The 13898-nt window shown below is 48.8% G+C and overlaps 1 protein-coding gene across 2 annotated transcripts in view; it reads left to right on the forward strand.

The window, feature by feature from the left end:
- The window catches only part of UNC5A (unc-5 netrin receptor A), a 104671-nt gene that overhangs the window by 61060 nt on the left and 29713 nt on the right, over positions 1-13898 (forward strand). For both annotated transcript variants that reach the window (XM_043981646.1, XM_043981647.1), the window contains exon 2: positions 10817-11038. In XM_043981646.1, the coding sequence (XP_043837581.1) occupies positions 10817-11038 (222 nt within the window). The remainder of the gene's footprint in view (positions 1-10816; positions 11039-13898) is intronic.

The following is a 13898-nucleotide window of genomic DNA, read 5'->3' on the forward strand; positions in this document are numbered from 1 at the left end:
CGCCCTGAGCCCCATGACTTTCCCCCTTGCTGAAGGAGAGCCGGCAGGCCCTGGTGAGGAAGGGCTGTGGGACAAGGAGAACCACCCCTCTTTGTGGGCCGGTCCACGGATCTGGGTGTGGACCACTTGATGTGTCTCTGTGTTAGGCCCCCTCTAGATCTTGGTGTCTCCGTCTCTGACCCCATTGCCTTTTGAACTACAGTTATTTCCTGGGTGCTTGTCTGCGCATCTGTATACGTGGATATGTCGGTGCCTGCATGTGGGGCGGATGTGTGTCCGAGTGTCACTCTGTGAGTATGGTGGCTTGTGGGGCCCTACATATGTATTGTCTGCATGTGTGTATTAGGAGCAACTGTGAGGGTGTGGGTCGGGATCACTGTGTGTGTGTGTTAAGGTCTGTTGGCATCAGAGTAAGTTAGCATGTGTCAGATGAAGTGGGTGTGGGTGTGGATGTCAGTGTGTGTGTGTGTGTGTGTGTGTGTGTGTGTGTGTGTGTGTGTGTGTGTGTGTGTGTGTGTGTGTTCATTACCATGATCTGGTGTCTTGTCAGGGTGAGTACAAAGACAGTCACACTCCAGGAGAGAGAATGACTTTCCCCTGCTCTTGGAGATGTTACTGGGGCCTGTGACACTGTCACAGGCGAGTAACCATGGAAACTGAGCAGTTGGGGAAGGGGGTGGACACAACTCCAGGAGCCTAAGCAAACGGGCCGCAGGCTGGAGGGCATCTGAGAGGGAGGGAGCCAGGATGAAGCAGGCCCAGAGCCAGCCCCTCTTTCCTCCTCTCAGACACCCCCACAGTCAAAAAGCAACTCTAGAGCTTCAGGTGCTGGAGGGACCTTCACGGTAATCCTTCCCCTGCTGCTTCCTCTCCCTTCCTTTCTCTTCCTACATCCCTCATCCATGCAGTCCTGAACATAATTCACACTTAGTTCACTAGAAAGATTGCATGGATTATGGGATCATAGAATCACTGAGGTGTGAAAGGCCTGAGAGATCACTGAATCCAACCCCTTCATTTTACAGATGAGGAAAACAGCCATAGAGGAGAGCTAAGTGACCTGCCTAGAGTCACATAGCCAATAAGAATCTGAAACAAGATTTGAACCCAGATCTTCTCGATTCCACCTCCAGTGGCCTATCCCCTATGCCACTTCTTAAAAACATCGCCCAGTGCTTCCCTCTTCCCCATATAATGATCCCTTATCACAAATATGTATAGTCAAGCCAAACATATCAACACATTGGCCGTGCCTAAAAATGTATGCCACACTCCTTGCCTGTAGCACACCACCTCTCTGTCAAGACTAGAGGCCCACTTTACCAAGGGTCCTGAAGTCATGATTGGTGGCTCTTCTGATCAGAGTTCTGAAGTAATATTCAATAGTTTTCTTTGACATTACTGTGGCCATTGTATAAATCAGGCCTTCGTGGGGTCCATGTTTTGTTCTGGTTGGTTTTTTTCCCCAACATTTTGATAACTGTATTTCAATAGAATAGGTTTCCTTTGAAATCCCATGTATTTGTGCATTTAAATCCTGTTTGAAAGCATTATGCTGAGAAGGGGGTGCATAGATTTCACTAGACTTCCACAGGAGTCTAAGATACAGAAAAAGGTTAAGAATCCCCAGGATATGGGGCAGCTAGGTGGTACAGTGGATAGAGCACCAGCCCTGGATTCAGGAGGACCTGAGTTTAAATCCAGCCTCAGACACTTGACACTTACTAGCTGTGTGACCCTGAGCAAGTCACTTAACCCCAATTGCCTCAACAAAACATAAAACAAACAAAAAAAGAATCCCCAGGTTAAATGGTTCTCCTGGTTGTTTTCTTTACTCTGCATCAGCTATTATTGGATTGAGTGCTGGACTTGAAGACCCAAGTTTAAATCCTACTTCAGATACTTAGCAGCTGTGAAACCCTGAGCAAGTAATCTAACCTCTCTCAGCCTCAGTTTATTCATCAGTAAAATGGGGATAATAAAGGTACCTATCTCACAAGATGGTTTTGAGGACCAAATGAGATAATACATGTAAAGCACTTTGCAAACCTTAGGCACCATATACATTCTAGTGTGCATTATCGCTCACACTCTCCCTCTCTCCCCCTCCTTCTCTCCCCCTCTCCCTCTTCCCCTCCCTCTCTCCTTTTCCCTATCCCCCAATCAATAGTCACCCACTTTGCTTCCATTGTTTTTCTGCTAAAGAAAGTGCTGCTATAAATATCTTTGCATTTCTGAAGCCTTTCCTTTTGCCTCTGACCTCCTTGGGGTATATAACTGGTAGCTCTCTGGCTGAGTCAGAGGCCACCTGTATAGTTGAGGGACTTTTGTGCAACAGTTCCAAATTGTTACGTATGATGATCTCAAAGCTAATCGGGCAGTTAGGTGACTGACTCAAATTTGACTTAATTTGGGATGTAAGTCTGGCTCTCAGAAGCTCCAGGTTCCTCCCTGGGCTTCCCCTGATTAGTCCTTTAGCCTCTGAGCATTGAGTCATTCAGTCCCTCTTTACTTGGCCCTAGATCTATCCCCAATGCCACAAGTGCAGACTGCTCTGGCCCTAGCCCCCCAACCCCCAGGTCAGCGATCCCACCCCACCCCCAGGATTCTACCCTATTCACTCTGTCAAGTCTCTTTCCCACAGTGGTCTTCTGACCTGACCTTCCTTATACTCCTTGCCCCTGCTTGACTTTTTAAGGCAGGAACCCTGCTCTCTGCAATTTCAACAGAGTTATTAAACACCTACTGCATGCACAGAACTTCACTCACTCCTGAGGGAGAAACAAATAAATAAGAAACAATCTCCGCCTTCACAGAGATCACAGTCTAGAGGGAACCTGACCTCTTTCTGCATCCAAATCCTACCCGTCCTTCAGAGACCAGTTCATGCTCTGCCTCCTCCAAGAAGTCTCCCTGAACACTCCAGCTATTATCCATCTCCTTTGAGCCCCTGTGTCTCGTGTAACTGAAATTGCTTTATAAGGAAGCCAGTCATGCTTTTGAAAAAGATTCTTAGGGGCAGCTAGGTGGTGCATTGGATAGAACACCTGCCTTGGAGTCAGGAGGACATGAGTTCAAATGCAGCCTCAGATAATTACTGGCTGTGTGACCCTGAGCAAGTCACTTAACCCCAATTGCCTCTAATCAATGAATGAATAACACAAAAAAAATTCTTAAACTGCAGAATGAGAATGTCTATATGCTCACAGAGATGACTTTGAAGTCGGGAAGATCTAGATTCAAATTCTGCCTCTAAAACATACTGGGCAAATCAGCTCCCGCAGGCAACTCTGTAATGATCCACTTCATAACAGTTGTAGATCTGCATTCGTAGAGAGTGTCTGCTTGCTAGTGGTTCTTTATGCTGATGAAATCACAGGACCAGAACAATAAGAAAAATCACACGGTGCTATTTCAGGGCTCCTCATCTGGCCCCAACAGTTGGGAGAGGGGAGTCATTCACTCTCATCCCCCATGTCTCCCCAGTACCCTCCATGACTTACCTCCTTTGCACACAACTGAGGCAGGGGGACAGCATGAAGCTGAGGGCTCACCTCTGGCTTTTGTTTCCACACACCTAGAGCTGCAGCCACTCACTGGTCCATTAGTGTGCCGCAGGTACATCCAGGAGATGGACGAGTAGGTGAGGACTCACTACCTGCAGGTACACCCAGTGTGTGTACCCATGTCTGCTGCATGGGTCAGGAGTCAGAAGAGGGAGACTGACTGTCCCTTGTTGGTAGATTTGACTTGCTCTAGGCAGATCTCAGTTCTGAGCTTACCCCTCAACTCTCTTCCCTCTCTACACTTTTATCTCATTCATAGAGATCTCATCCACTTTACATGACTTCTAAGTTTACCTTTCTGCAGAGAATTCCCAAGTCCATATTATATATTCAGCCCTGATCTCTCTCTGAACTCTAGTCCTATGTTTGGGCAACATCACTGGTGATGGGAAAAGCGATGGATTTGGAGTTGGGGACATGGGCATATATCCTACGTTGTCATTTCATTTACTGCCTATATAACCTCAGCCAAGTCATTTAACCCCCTGATCCTCAGTTTTCTCATTTTTAAAATGGGTTTGCATTCAGTACTTTCTTTTCTTTTCTTTTTTAAATTTTTGGCAGGACAATGAAGGTTAAGTGACTTGCCCAGGGTCACACAGCTAGTGAGTGTTAAGTGTCTGAGGCTGGATTTGAACTCAGGTCCTGCTGAATCCAGGGCCAGTGCTTTATCCACTATGCCACCTAGCTGCCCCTCAATACTTTCTAAGATCCCTCTGGACTCTAAATCTACAATCCTGTCACCTGGTTTCAATTCCTGGCCTAACCTGTAAATGCTGTATGACCTTAGTCTTCTCTGGGCATTGGTTTTCCTCTGTAAAATAAGGAGAGGGGCCCAGGCCCGGGGTTCTTAACTTTTTTGTGTGTGAGGACCTCTTTGGCAGTTGGGAGAGAAGCCTCTCTTGAGAGAGAATTGTGCTGTAGATTAGGGGTTTAGGTAAGAAGTGATCCTATACCTCCTGGATCTCACAGGCAAGGAAGATAAGGCCCAAACACACCATTGCCTGACTAGTGCATTGTAGAAATGCACGTGAAATAGTATGTAAAATTTCAGCAAAGACACCCCAAACCTGGTACCTGAGAGATGATCTTCGGCGTTTTCTGGCCCAGAGCCAGTCCTCCTTGTTCAGTCCCCATTTCCAGGGCCTGCTGCCTGTCCTCTGGGACTCGGGCCTGAAAGCAGGTCTCCTCACTTCTCAGACCATCCTGACCACTCTCTAGCGGTCCTCTTTATCCCCTTCTTCCTTGCCAGAACCTGGCCTCTGCATCCCTAGGATCCTGGCTCTGATTAGGAGGCCTCTGTGTTATTTCCCAGACATTTCTAAACCGTGTCCCACAGTGGGTTTCTCACATCTACCCCTATTCTCCTCTTCCATTGGAATTTAAGCTCCCTTGAGAGCAGGGATATCTTACTTGCTTGCATTCATATTCCTAGCACTTAGTATAATACCTGGCAGGTGGTAAGTACTTAATAATTTTTTTGTTCAAATCTCTAATCATAAGAGAAATTCTATTATGTGAGATATCTCTTCAGAAAGGGGTGAGGAGAAATACTGGTAGAAATTTTAGTGATGTTAAAAAAATTAAAAGGACCTCAATAAAAATTTATTTAAAAAAAAAGAGAAACTCAAACCCAAATAACTCAGAGGTTTCACTTCACACTCAGAAAACTGGTGAAGATGACGACCCCCCCCCAAATCATAGTAGTCGGTGTTGTAGAAAGACAGGAGCTCTGTTGGAGGCACTGTGACTCGGTCCAAACATTCTGGAAAATAGTTTGGAATTATCCTAAGCAACTAAAATGTCCATCCCCTTTGATCTGGAGACCGCCCCCCACCCTCGGCGGACACACCCAGAAGATCGGAGGGGAGAAGGTTCCCTAGATGTCGGTCTGAGCAGGGCTTTTAACAGATGGTTATGAATTCACGGGCCAGAGGGAAGGATGAAGGACACACCAGGTAGAAGGGGACAGAAGGAGAAAAGGCAAGAAATCCCAGGGCGTGTTCCGAGCTCAGAGAACTGTCCATTTTAATTGGAGCACAGAATGCATGGCAGTCATATGAAATAGAGCTGGAGAGGCAAGGAGCATCCGACTGTGAAGGGCCTTGAATGCCAAACCGGAGAGTTTGGACTTTACTCAGCAGACTACGAGGAATCACTAAAGATTTCTGAGCTGCCGAGTGACCTGACCGGATCCGTGTGTGAGGAGGATTATTCTGATATCGCTCCTCAAACCAGACCTTGGGGGTGGGGGGAGGTGCTATTGCCCCCATTTTACAGATGAGAGCAGAGAGAACCCAGAAGGGGCACTGGTGCCCGTCATGGGGGCAGTCCCCCTCCCCCTGGTCTTGGGGCTTCTCTGGGTGCCCTTGACCGTGTGGGCTGCCCAGGAGGGAGAGTATAGACATCCCCTGGGTCTCCCAGCGAGAGCAGGAGGAGGAGGCGGGTGAGAGCATGGCGTGGCTTGGCGTGATGCAGCCCCCAGAGAAGTGAGCTGTGCCCCTCATTGGTCACGGAACATTTATTTTTCATTAGCAGTTAAATGCAGACATGAGGGATTGTGGCGGGTTCAGCGGGCGCCTGACGCTAGCAATGCTTGGTGCGGTAATGGATGGGCCGGCAGGGATGCCGGGGAGGAAAGCTTAGGAAACCCTTGTGCCTACCCCACCCCCCTCTCCCTGGTGCCTGGTGGACACAGCTCCAGCCTCCTGGCTCTGAGCAGGCACAGGGATGTCCAGTGGCCATGACAAACCTCCAGTTATGCAAGCAAATCTGCTCTGAGTCCCATGGGGCCTTTTCTCCTCCCTCCCTGAATCTCATGACTAGCTGGGGTATTGGGACTTCTGGCTAGAAGTCCCCCCACACCAAAGCAACCATAGGAGTAGGAGGTTTGGGTCTCAGTATGTCCCCAGGAATTGGGTTCTTGAGGATCCTGGGGTGTACAGAGCATTGGAGATGCAGGGGAGAGTCAGGGGGTCCCCGCAAGGGAGACCGAGAAGTTGGGGAAAGGGACGGAGCTGAGCTAAGCCAAGCTGACCTCTGGAGCATCCACCAGCCAAAGCAGAGCTACCTGTTTGGGGAGGAGAAAGGGAAGAGGAAATGAGCGCTAAGCATTTTCCTTCACTCACATTCCCTGGCCGAGGAAGAGAAAGGAAATGAGGGGGAACAGTGGATGGACCCAGGCCAAAAGCATGCCCTTGATTCTCCTGAGGTCGAGTTTTGTTCCCCACTTCCAGGCCCTCAGGACCTTTTCAAAGTCCCTCTCCTCTCTGCCTTAGAATCACAGGCTTCTGGGACTGTAGCAATCTGCAGAAATCATGAAGCCCCACCCACTGGTTTTACAAGATGTAGAGATGTGCCCAGAGTCAGGCAGTGAATTCCTGTCGGGTCAGGCTAGCATTCAAGCCGCCTAAGTCCCAGTCCCTAAGGCTCTTAGAGGTACCCGATGCTACCTCCCAATTCTTTTGCTTTCCTTCTCTCTCCCCTCCTCACCTCCCATTCCCCAGAAGCAGTGGACTAGAAAAGGACATGGTCAGGAGAAGCGGGGGCAGGGAGAGCAAGATTGGGGCACAAATGCTATTGGGACAGGGCTGAGATTGAACACGAAGTTGGGCCAGGGTTGAAAAGTTGAGAGTGGATTGGGCAGGTTAGTGGGCAGGTAAGGATTGGAGGTTAGGTTGGAATTTGAAGGATGGGGAAGATGTTAGACTAGAATTAGCAGGTGGGGTGGAAGGTTAGATTGATGTTGAATTTGGAGAGTAGTTTCAGGACTAGAAGTGGGTGAGATGGGTTGGGAGGCTCAATTTAATGGATGGGTCAAGGCTGAAATTGGACCAAGATTAGAGGACAGGGTTGAGTCAGGGTTAAAAATCCCTCTCTAGATTTGTCCTAGTGTCTAGCCTGGTTAAGAGGCAGAGTTGCTGCCTTTTCCCTAGTCTCTGGCTGTCCGTATGCTCAGGAATTTGCATGAATGATCCCAACTGCCAAAGGGAGGTCAAATGAAGGGGAGAGAGACCCAGAGAAGAGAGAGATAAGAGAAAAGGGGGATGAGATGAGAGAGAAGCTGTTTGGCGTGGAGAAGAAAGGACACTGGAGGGAGGGACACAGAAGCAGTCTTCAAGTATTTGAAGTGCAGAAAAGAGATTAGATCTGCCATGCTTGGCCCCAGAGGTTCTAGGTTCCCTCTCATCAGAAGAGTTCAAGTAGAAGCCAGATGACCCCTTGTCAGGAATGACTTTAGAAGAGAGTCCCATTCAGCTACAGTTTGAATGAGATGCCTTAGGAGGTCCCACCCAATTCTCACTTGTAGCCCTGTCCTGCCCTGCCATATACAACCATCCCAGCTTCCCCTAAATGCTATGGAACAGGGACTCCCGGGAGGGTCATGTGCAAAGGCTTCTGGGATTGTTCCTAGAGAGTTCTGGGAGAGATACCTGGTAGCCAAACCCTGCTTTCTTCCTCCCTCAAATTTAGTGGTTTTTGTAAGATTCAGAGAAAAGGGGAAGGAGACCAGAAAGGAAAGAAGGGGGTAGGGAAAGTGATGATGTCACAAATGTATGCCGCCATCCCTGTCAGCCAGGCATGGCCTCGCAGAGGAGTGAGCCTCCCAGCCATTGGCAGCATTTAAGAAAAATCTGGTGGTCTGCCTCTTGAGAGATCTGTAATGGGGACCATGGGAAAAAGATAGGTTGTACAGAATACTCTAAGGCCCCTTCCACACCATGATGGAGAGAGAAATGATTGGTCTTCAGAGTCAGCCAACCTAGGTTGGAGCCCCAGCCCAGACTTTCTGGCTGTGTAATGCTAGGGGAGTTCTCTGAGTCTTGGGCTAACAATACTTGTACTCTGGTGAAGAAGGGGCTTTGTAAGCCTTATAGGTGGGATGTCCTGGACCATCTCTTCCCGCTCACCCTTAGCTCTCCTTGACTTCAAGTTCCTCTGACCTTGGCTCAGAGCAGCGGCAGCCCTCAGAGGTAAATAGAGAATTTTACAGATAACATACTGAGGCTTCAAGAGCTCCTGGGACCATAGATGTGTGAACCAGAAGGGATTGTAGAGCCATTGGGTTCCAGCCTTTCATTTTACAGATGAGGGAAATAGAACCTGTAGAGATTGAGTGACACCCAATCTCATACAAGCAGTAATTGGCAAGGGCAAGACTCGAACCTGGGTCCTCTGACTCCAAGGGGCAGCTAGGTGGCCCTGAAGCTGTGTGACCCTGGGCAAGTTACTTATTCATTGTCTACCTCAGTTTCCTCATCTGTAACATGAGCTAGAGAAGGAAATGGCAAATGACTCCAGTATCTTTGCCAAGAAAACCCCAAACGGTCACAGAGAGTCAGACATGACTAATCGACTAAGCAACAACCACCTCTGACTCCAGATTCAGTGCTCTTCCCATTACACCACACTGCCACCTAGTTACAATACATGCTCCCCAGTATTGGAAGGGATTTTCAGCTTGAGTTTTTAGAGAAAGCAGAAGGGCCAGCCTAGAACCCCAAGGGTCAGGGCCCTGCTTTCTCTGGTGTTTCTTTTCTTCCTCACTTTGTCCTTCAGGCTCAGTAATATCTGGTGCCTGACCCTACTGTGTCCTTTGTCACCACTGATAGCCAATGGATCCCTCTGTGCTTCTCTCCGCGGGCCTCTGCTGTGACCAAGCTGTGTCAGCCTGGAGGACAGTGTTCAGTTGTGGGCCACACCCTTTAGAGGATACTGACAAACGAGCACAGTGAGAGAAGGGTAACTAGGATGGTGACACAGGAGGATGATTTGGAGGAATAAAGAGTCTATTCCCTGCACAGGAGGAGACTTGGGGGGGACATGATAAATGTCTCAAGTGGAAGAGAGATTAAATCTGTTCTGCTCAGCCTCAGAGGACGGGACTGGGGGCAGCAGTTTCTGTGTCGGAGGAGCAGGGAGGGGTGGGGGGAGAAGCGGATTGCAGCTCAATAGAAGAAAAACTGCCCTAATAGAAATAGGAATTCGGGCAGCTAGATGGTTCAGTGGATAGAGCACCGGCCCTGGATTCAGGAGGACCTGAGTTCAAATCCGGCCTCAGACGCTTAACACTTACTAGCTGTGTGACCCCGGGCAAGTTGCTTAATCCAAATTGCCTCACTTTAAAAAAAATAGAAATAGGAGTTCTCTCTGAATCAGAACTGGCTGAAAAGAGAATGTGCTGTCTTTGTAGGCAGTGGGGTGGGGACCACCGTTCCCCATCCCTGGGTATTCAAGCAGAAACTGGGTGACTGTTTTTAGGGATATCACAGAGAAGACCAAATGACTTCGAGGGTCTCATGCTACTTCCTGACTGTGACTTACCTTTTGTGTGGGAGGGGCTTGTGAAGACTAGTAGATGTTAAAGGGAAATAGGGAGGGGAGCACCCTGTCTGCTCCCACCAGCAAGCAGAGTAAGAGAGGGTTAAGCAAGACAATAACCTTTGTGAGATTGACTGAAAAAATTGTAATAGTATTTTATTTTATTTTTTCCCAATTACATATAGAGTTTTCAATATTCATTTTTGTAAGATTTTGAGTTCTGAATTGTTCTCCCTCCCTCCCCTCTCCCTCCCAAAGCCAGCAAGCAATCTAATATAGGTTATACATTACATTCATGTTAAACACATTTTCACATTAGTCATGTTGTGAGAGAAGAATCAGAACAGAAGGAAAAAACCCCAAGAAAGAAGAAACAACCAAAGAAGTGAAAATCGTATGCTTCAATCTGCATTCAGACTCCATAGCTCTTTTTCTGGATGTAGAGAGCATTTTCTATCATGAGTCTTTTGGCATTGTCTTGGATCATTGTATTGCTGAGAAGAGCTAAGTCTATCACAGTTGATCATCACACAGTGCTGTTGTTAACTGTGTACAATGTTCTCTTGGTTCTGCTCATTTCATTCTTGACTGAAATTTTGAGAGAGGAGGAAGCTCCTTCTTGGCCAAGGCCATGTGGTAAAATGGAGAGAGCTCTGTACTTGGAGTTAGAAGACCTAGGTTGGTCTCCCATCTCTGTGACTTACTTGTCCTGTAACCCAGGGCGAGTCATTTCTCTCTGTTCCTCAGTTTCCTCATTTGGTCTCATAGAGCTCTGAATCCTATCAGCATGACTCTGACTGGAGTGGGGTCGGTCTAAGGGAGCAGACCCTGGGACAGGCTGTCTGGGGTCCCCCCTCCAGAGGCCCAAGATGTCTTGTTGTTTCTCTGCTTGTTTCTAGGCCTTTCATCTCTTCCCTTTGCCATCCCAGGTGCCCAGCAGAGTGCCACTGTGGCCAACCCAGTGCCTGGCGCCAACCCTGACCTCTTGCCCCATTTCCTGGTGGAGCCCGAGGATGTCTACATTGTCAAGAACAAGCCAGTGACACTCACGTGCAAGGCCAGCCCTGCCACCCAGATCTACTTCAAGTGCAACGGGGAGTGGGTTCACCAGGGGGACCACATAACAGAGCACAGCACCGAGAAGGGCAGTGGTGAGTCTGGGCCAGGGATGGGGAGCAGGGAGGGGGAAAGGGAGAACAGATGGGAGAGGAGAATAGGGCAGGGAGGGGGAGGGGGAAGAGGAGTCAGGAGGCAGAGATGGGCAGAGAACAAGAATGGGAAGGGATGAGGAAGCAGGGATATTAGACTCTGGTAGTGTCTGAGCAGAATGGGGCTCTGGTACAAGCAGCTTTTCCTAAAAACTGAACTGGTAGCCAATGAGTAGAAGGTGTCTGACTCCCTTTATTTACTGATGAGAAAACAGGCCCAGAGAGGAGACTTAACTTGTCTCAGGCCACATGGGACATTCATTGTAGAGCCCAGAATTGGATTGAGGCCTCCTTGGCTACCAGTCTGTGCTTCTTTCTTTCTGCCCCTCTGACCTGAACCATCGCAGGTCACTTGGTCTACTCCCCTCATTTTACAGATCAGGAAACTGAGGCTAAAGAAAAGAAGAGTTTGGCCCCATGACACCCCTTTGGAAAGTAGAGTCAGGATTCAACTGCAAGTCCTTCTCTCTCAGGCCAGGACCCTCAGAGGCAACTCAGAGGTCTGGACAACTTAGCTTTATTTCAGCAGCCCTTTCCCACTCGGCCCTTTCTTGCAGAGCTTATGGCTCCTGATGGGGGGCCCGCCCTACCTTGTGGAGCTTACACAGTCTCCTCAGGGGATAAGACAGCCACACAAATAACTACCACACACCACAATCTCTGCCAGGTATGTTAGAACAGACATACAGAGGGCTTTGTGAGGTGTCTGGGAGAGTGGGCAGATCTGGGTGTTATAGGGCAAGCCAAAGTCGGGAGGCTGCCTACCACTCCCATCCATCCACCCATCCATCAATCAATGAGCATTTATTAAACACCAACTATGTGCCAGAGAGTGGATAGAGCTCCAGGCCTGGAGTCAGGGAGACCTGAGTTCAAATCTGACCTCAGACACTTACTAGCTGTGTGACCCTGGGCAAGTCACTTCTCCCTGTTTGCTTCAGTTTCCTCATCTGTAAAATGAGCTGGAGAAGGAAATGGCAAACTATTCTAGCATCCCTGCCAAGAAAACCCCAAATGGAGTCACGAAGAGTTGAACATGACTGAAAAAGGACTCCCTTGCAACAAATGTGCCTGGAGTTGTGCTAGGGGCTAGAGATAGAAAGACAAAGAATATCTACTATTAGTAATAAAAATAAGCGAGGGCTTCTATTCAGACAGGTTATTTTAGTTCCCCGTGCAGCTGTTCCAAAGCTCTACCCTCACCCATCTCAGTCTAGCTGCTCCTGACCTCCCCCCCTTGAAGACTATGGTTGGTATTATAGGGAAAGAAGTGGAGAGGATGGTATAACCTCTGACCCTGAGGGTCTCCTCTATCAGAGTTTACATAAATTAAGCTAATTCCTGCTCCTTCTCCCTTTACATTCAACATTGAGGAAAGGAGGGAGGGAAGGCAGGGGCTCAGGCCTTTGGGGAGGGTAAAAGCAGGGGTCCCAAGTGGAGGGGAAGGAGAATAAGCCTAGGTGTGCTAGGGTGGAGACACAGTTAGATTTGGGATCCAGGGGCTAGATCCACTTTGGGATCCACTCCCTCAGTCCCAGGCCTTTCAGGGGCAGGTAGCCTCTTATATCTCCTCATAGTGAGCCAGCTGGCCCACTGGGGTGCTGGGGTGAAGAGCTCAGGAACTTGGATGGGAGAGGAACATTAGATTGCCAATCCAGAGCTGGAAGGAACCTCACAGCTGCAGGGGGAGCTGAGCACACAATGGGACCAGAATCCATTGAAAACAGTGGGACGGAAACAGCATTAGCTCTGGGGTCAAATCCTGCCTCTGACATGTATTAGCGAGGTGACCTTGGGCAAAATCCTTCACACACACACACACACACACACACACACACACACACCTGCCAGGGCCTCAGTTTCCCCATCTTTAAAATGAGAGGGTTGGCCTAAATGATCTCTGAGTTCCAGTCCAAGTTTAAATCTAAGCTATTATGAGTTCCAGGGGGGCCTCTCATAGACTTTACCTCAGGGAGTTGGGGAAGAGCCCCCCACATACACCTTATTTAGGATCCTACATATCATTTGCCTGCTCCAGTCAGTAGCATACTCATGGAAAGGATGACCTTCAAGGGTAGAAAATGGGCCCAGTCACCACAGACCCCAACCCTCCTCTCTGCCCCTCCCCCACACTCCTGGCCCCAGCCCTTTGTGTGAGAGAATGTTCTGGTGCAGCCCCTAATTCCTCTGGTTGCCATCCCAAATGGTTTTAGTTAACTTGCCAAGTGGCCTTAGGTGATGTACTCCCCATCTCCACCCGCACTGTGAAATGAGGGACTTGGACCCGTTAATCTTTTAGGTCTCTCCCAGGCTTGACATTCCATGTTCTAAGATCTAAACTCCCATCCCACTTACATAATCTGTGTCAGTGTTGTGTTCGCTGGCTCCTGATCAGCTCTTGTATTCAGTGTCCTGTCCATTCTGTCAACTCCCAAGATGCTGTGACTCTGTCCCCAGCAGGGAACCTGTCCTCCATCACGTTTCATACCATTGGGACCACAGCAAGGCCTAGGAATTAATATCCCAGCATTATCCAAGCTTGGCCTTGGAGGCAGCCTGCATGTATTTGTTCTCGTTCTCTCTCTTTCTCTCCCTCCCTCCCTTCCATCTCTCCCATCTCTCTTTTCTCTCTCCGTCTTTTTGTCTCTCCATCCCTGCCTCTCCCTCTCTGCTTTTCTTTTCTATCTCTTCTCTGTCTCCCCCCCTCCATTTCTCTCTATCTCTTTGTCTCTGGTGGCATTTGTTGTAATGGACCCTCTCAGGAGCCCTGGCTGAAGTGCCCCGCACTGTGCTGGCTGCTGAG

Source organism: Dromiciops gliroides, chromosome 2 (genome assembly GCF_019393635.1).
Source record: "Dromiciops gliroides isolate mDroGli1 chromosome 2, mDroGli1.pri, whole genome shotgun sequence".
Classification (NCBI taxonomy): Eukaryota; Metazoa; Chordata; class Mammalia; order Microbiotheria; family Microbiotheriidae; genus Dromiciops; species Dromiciops gliroides.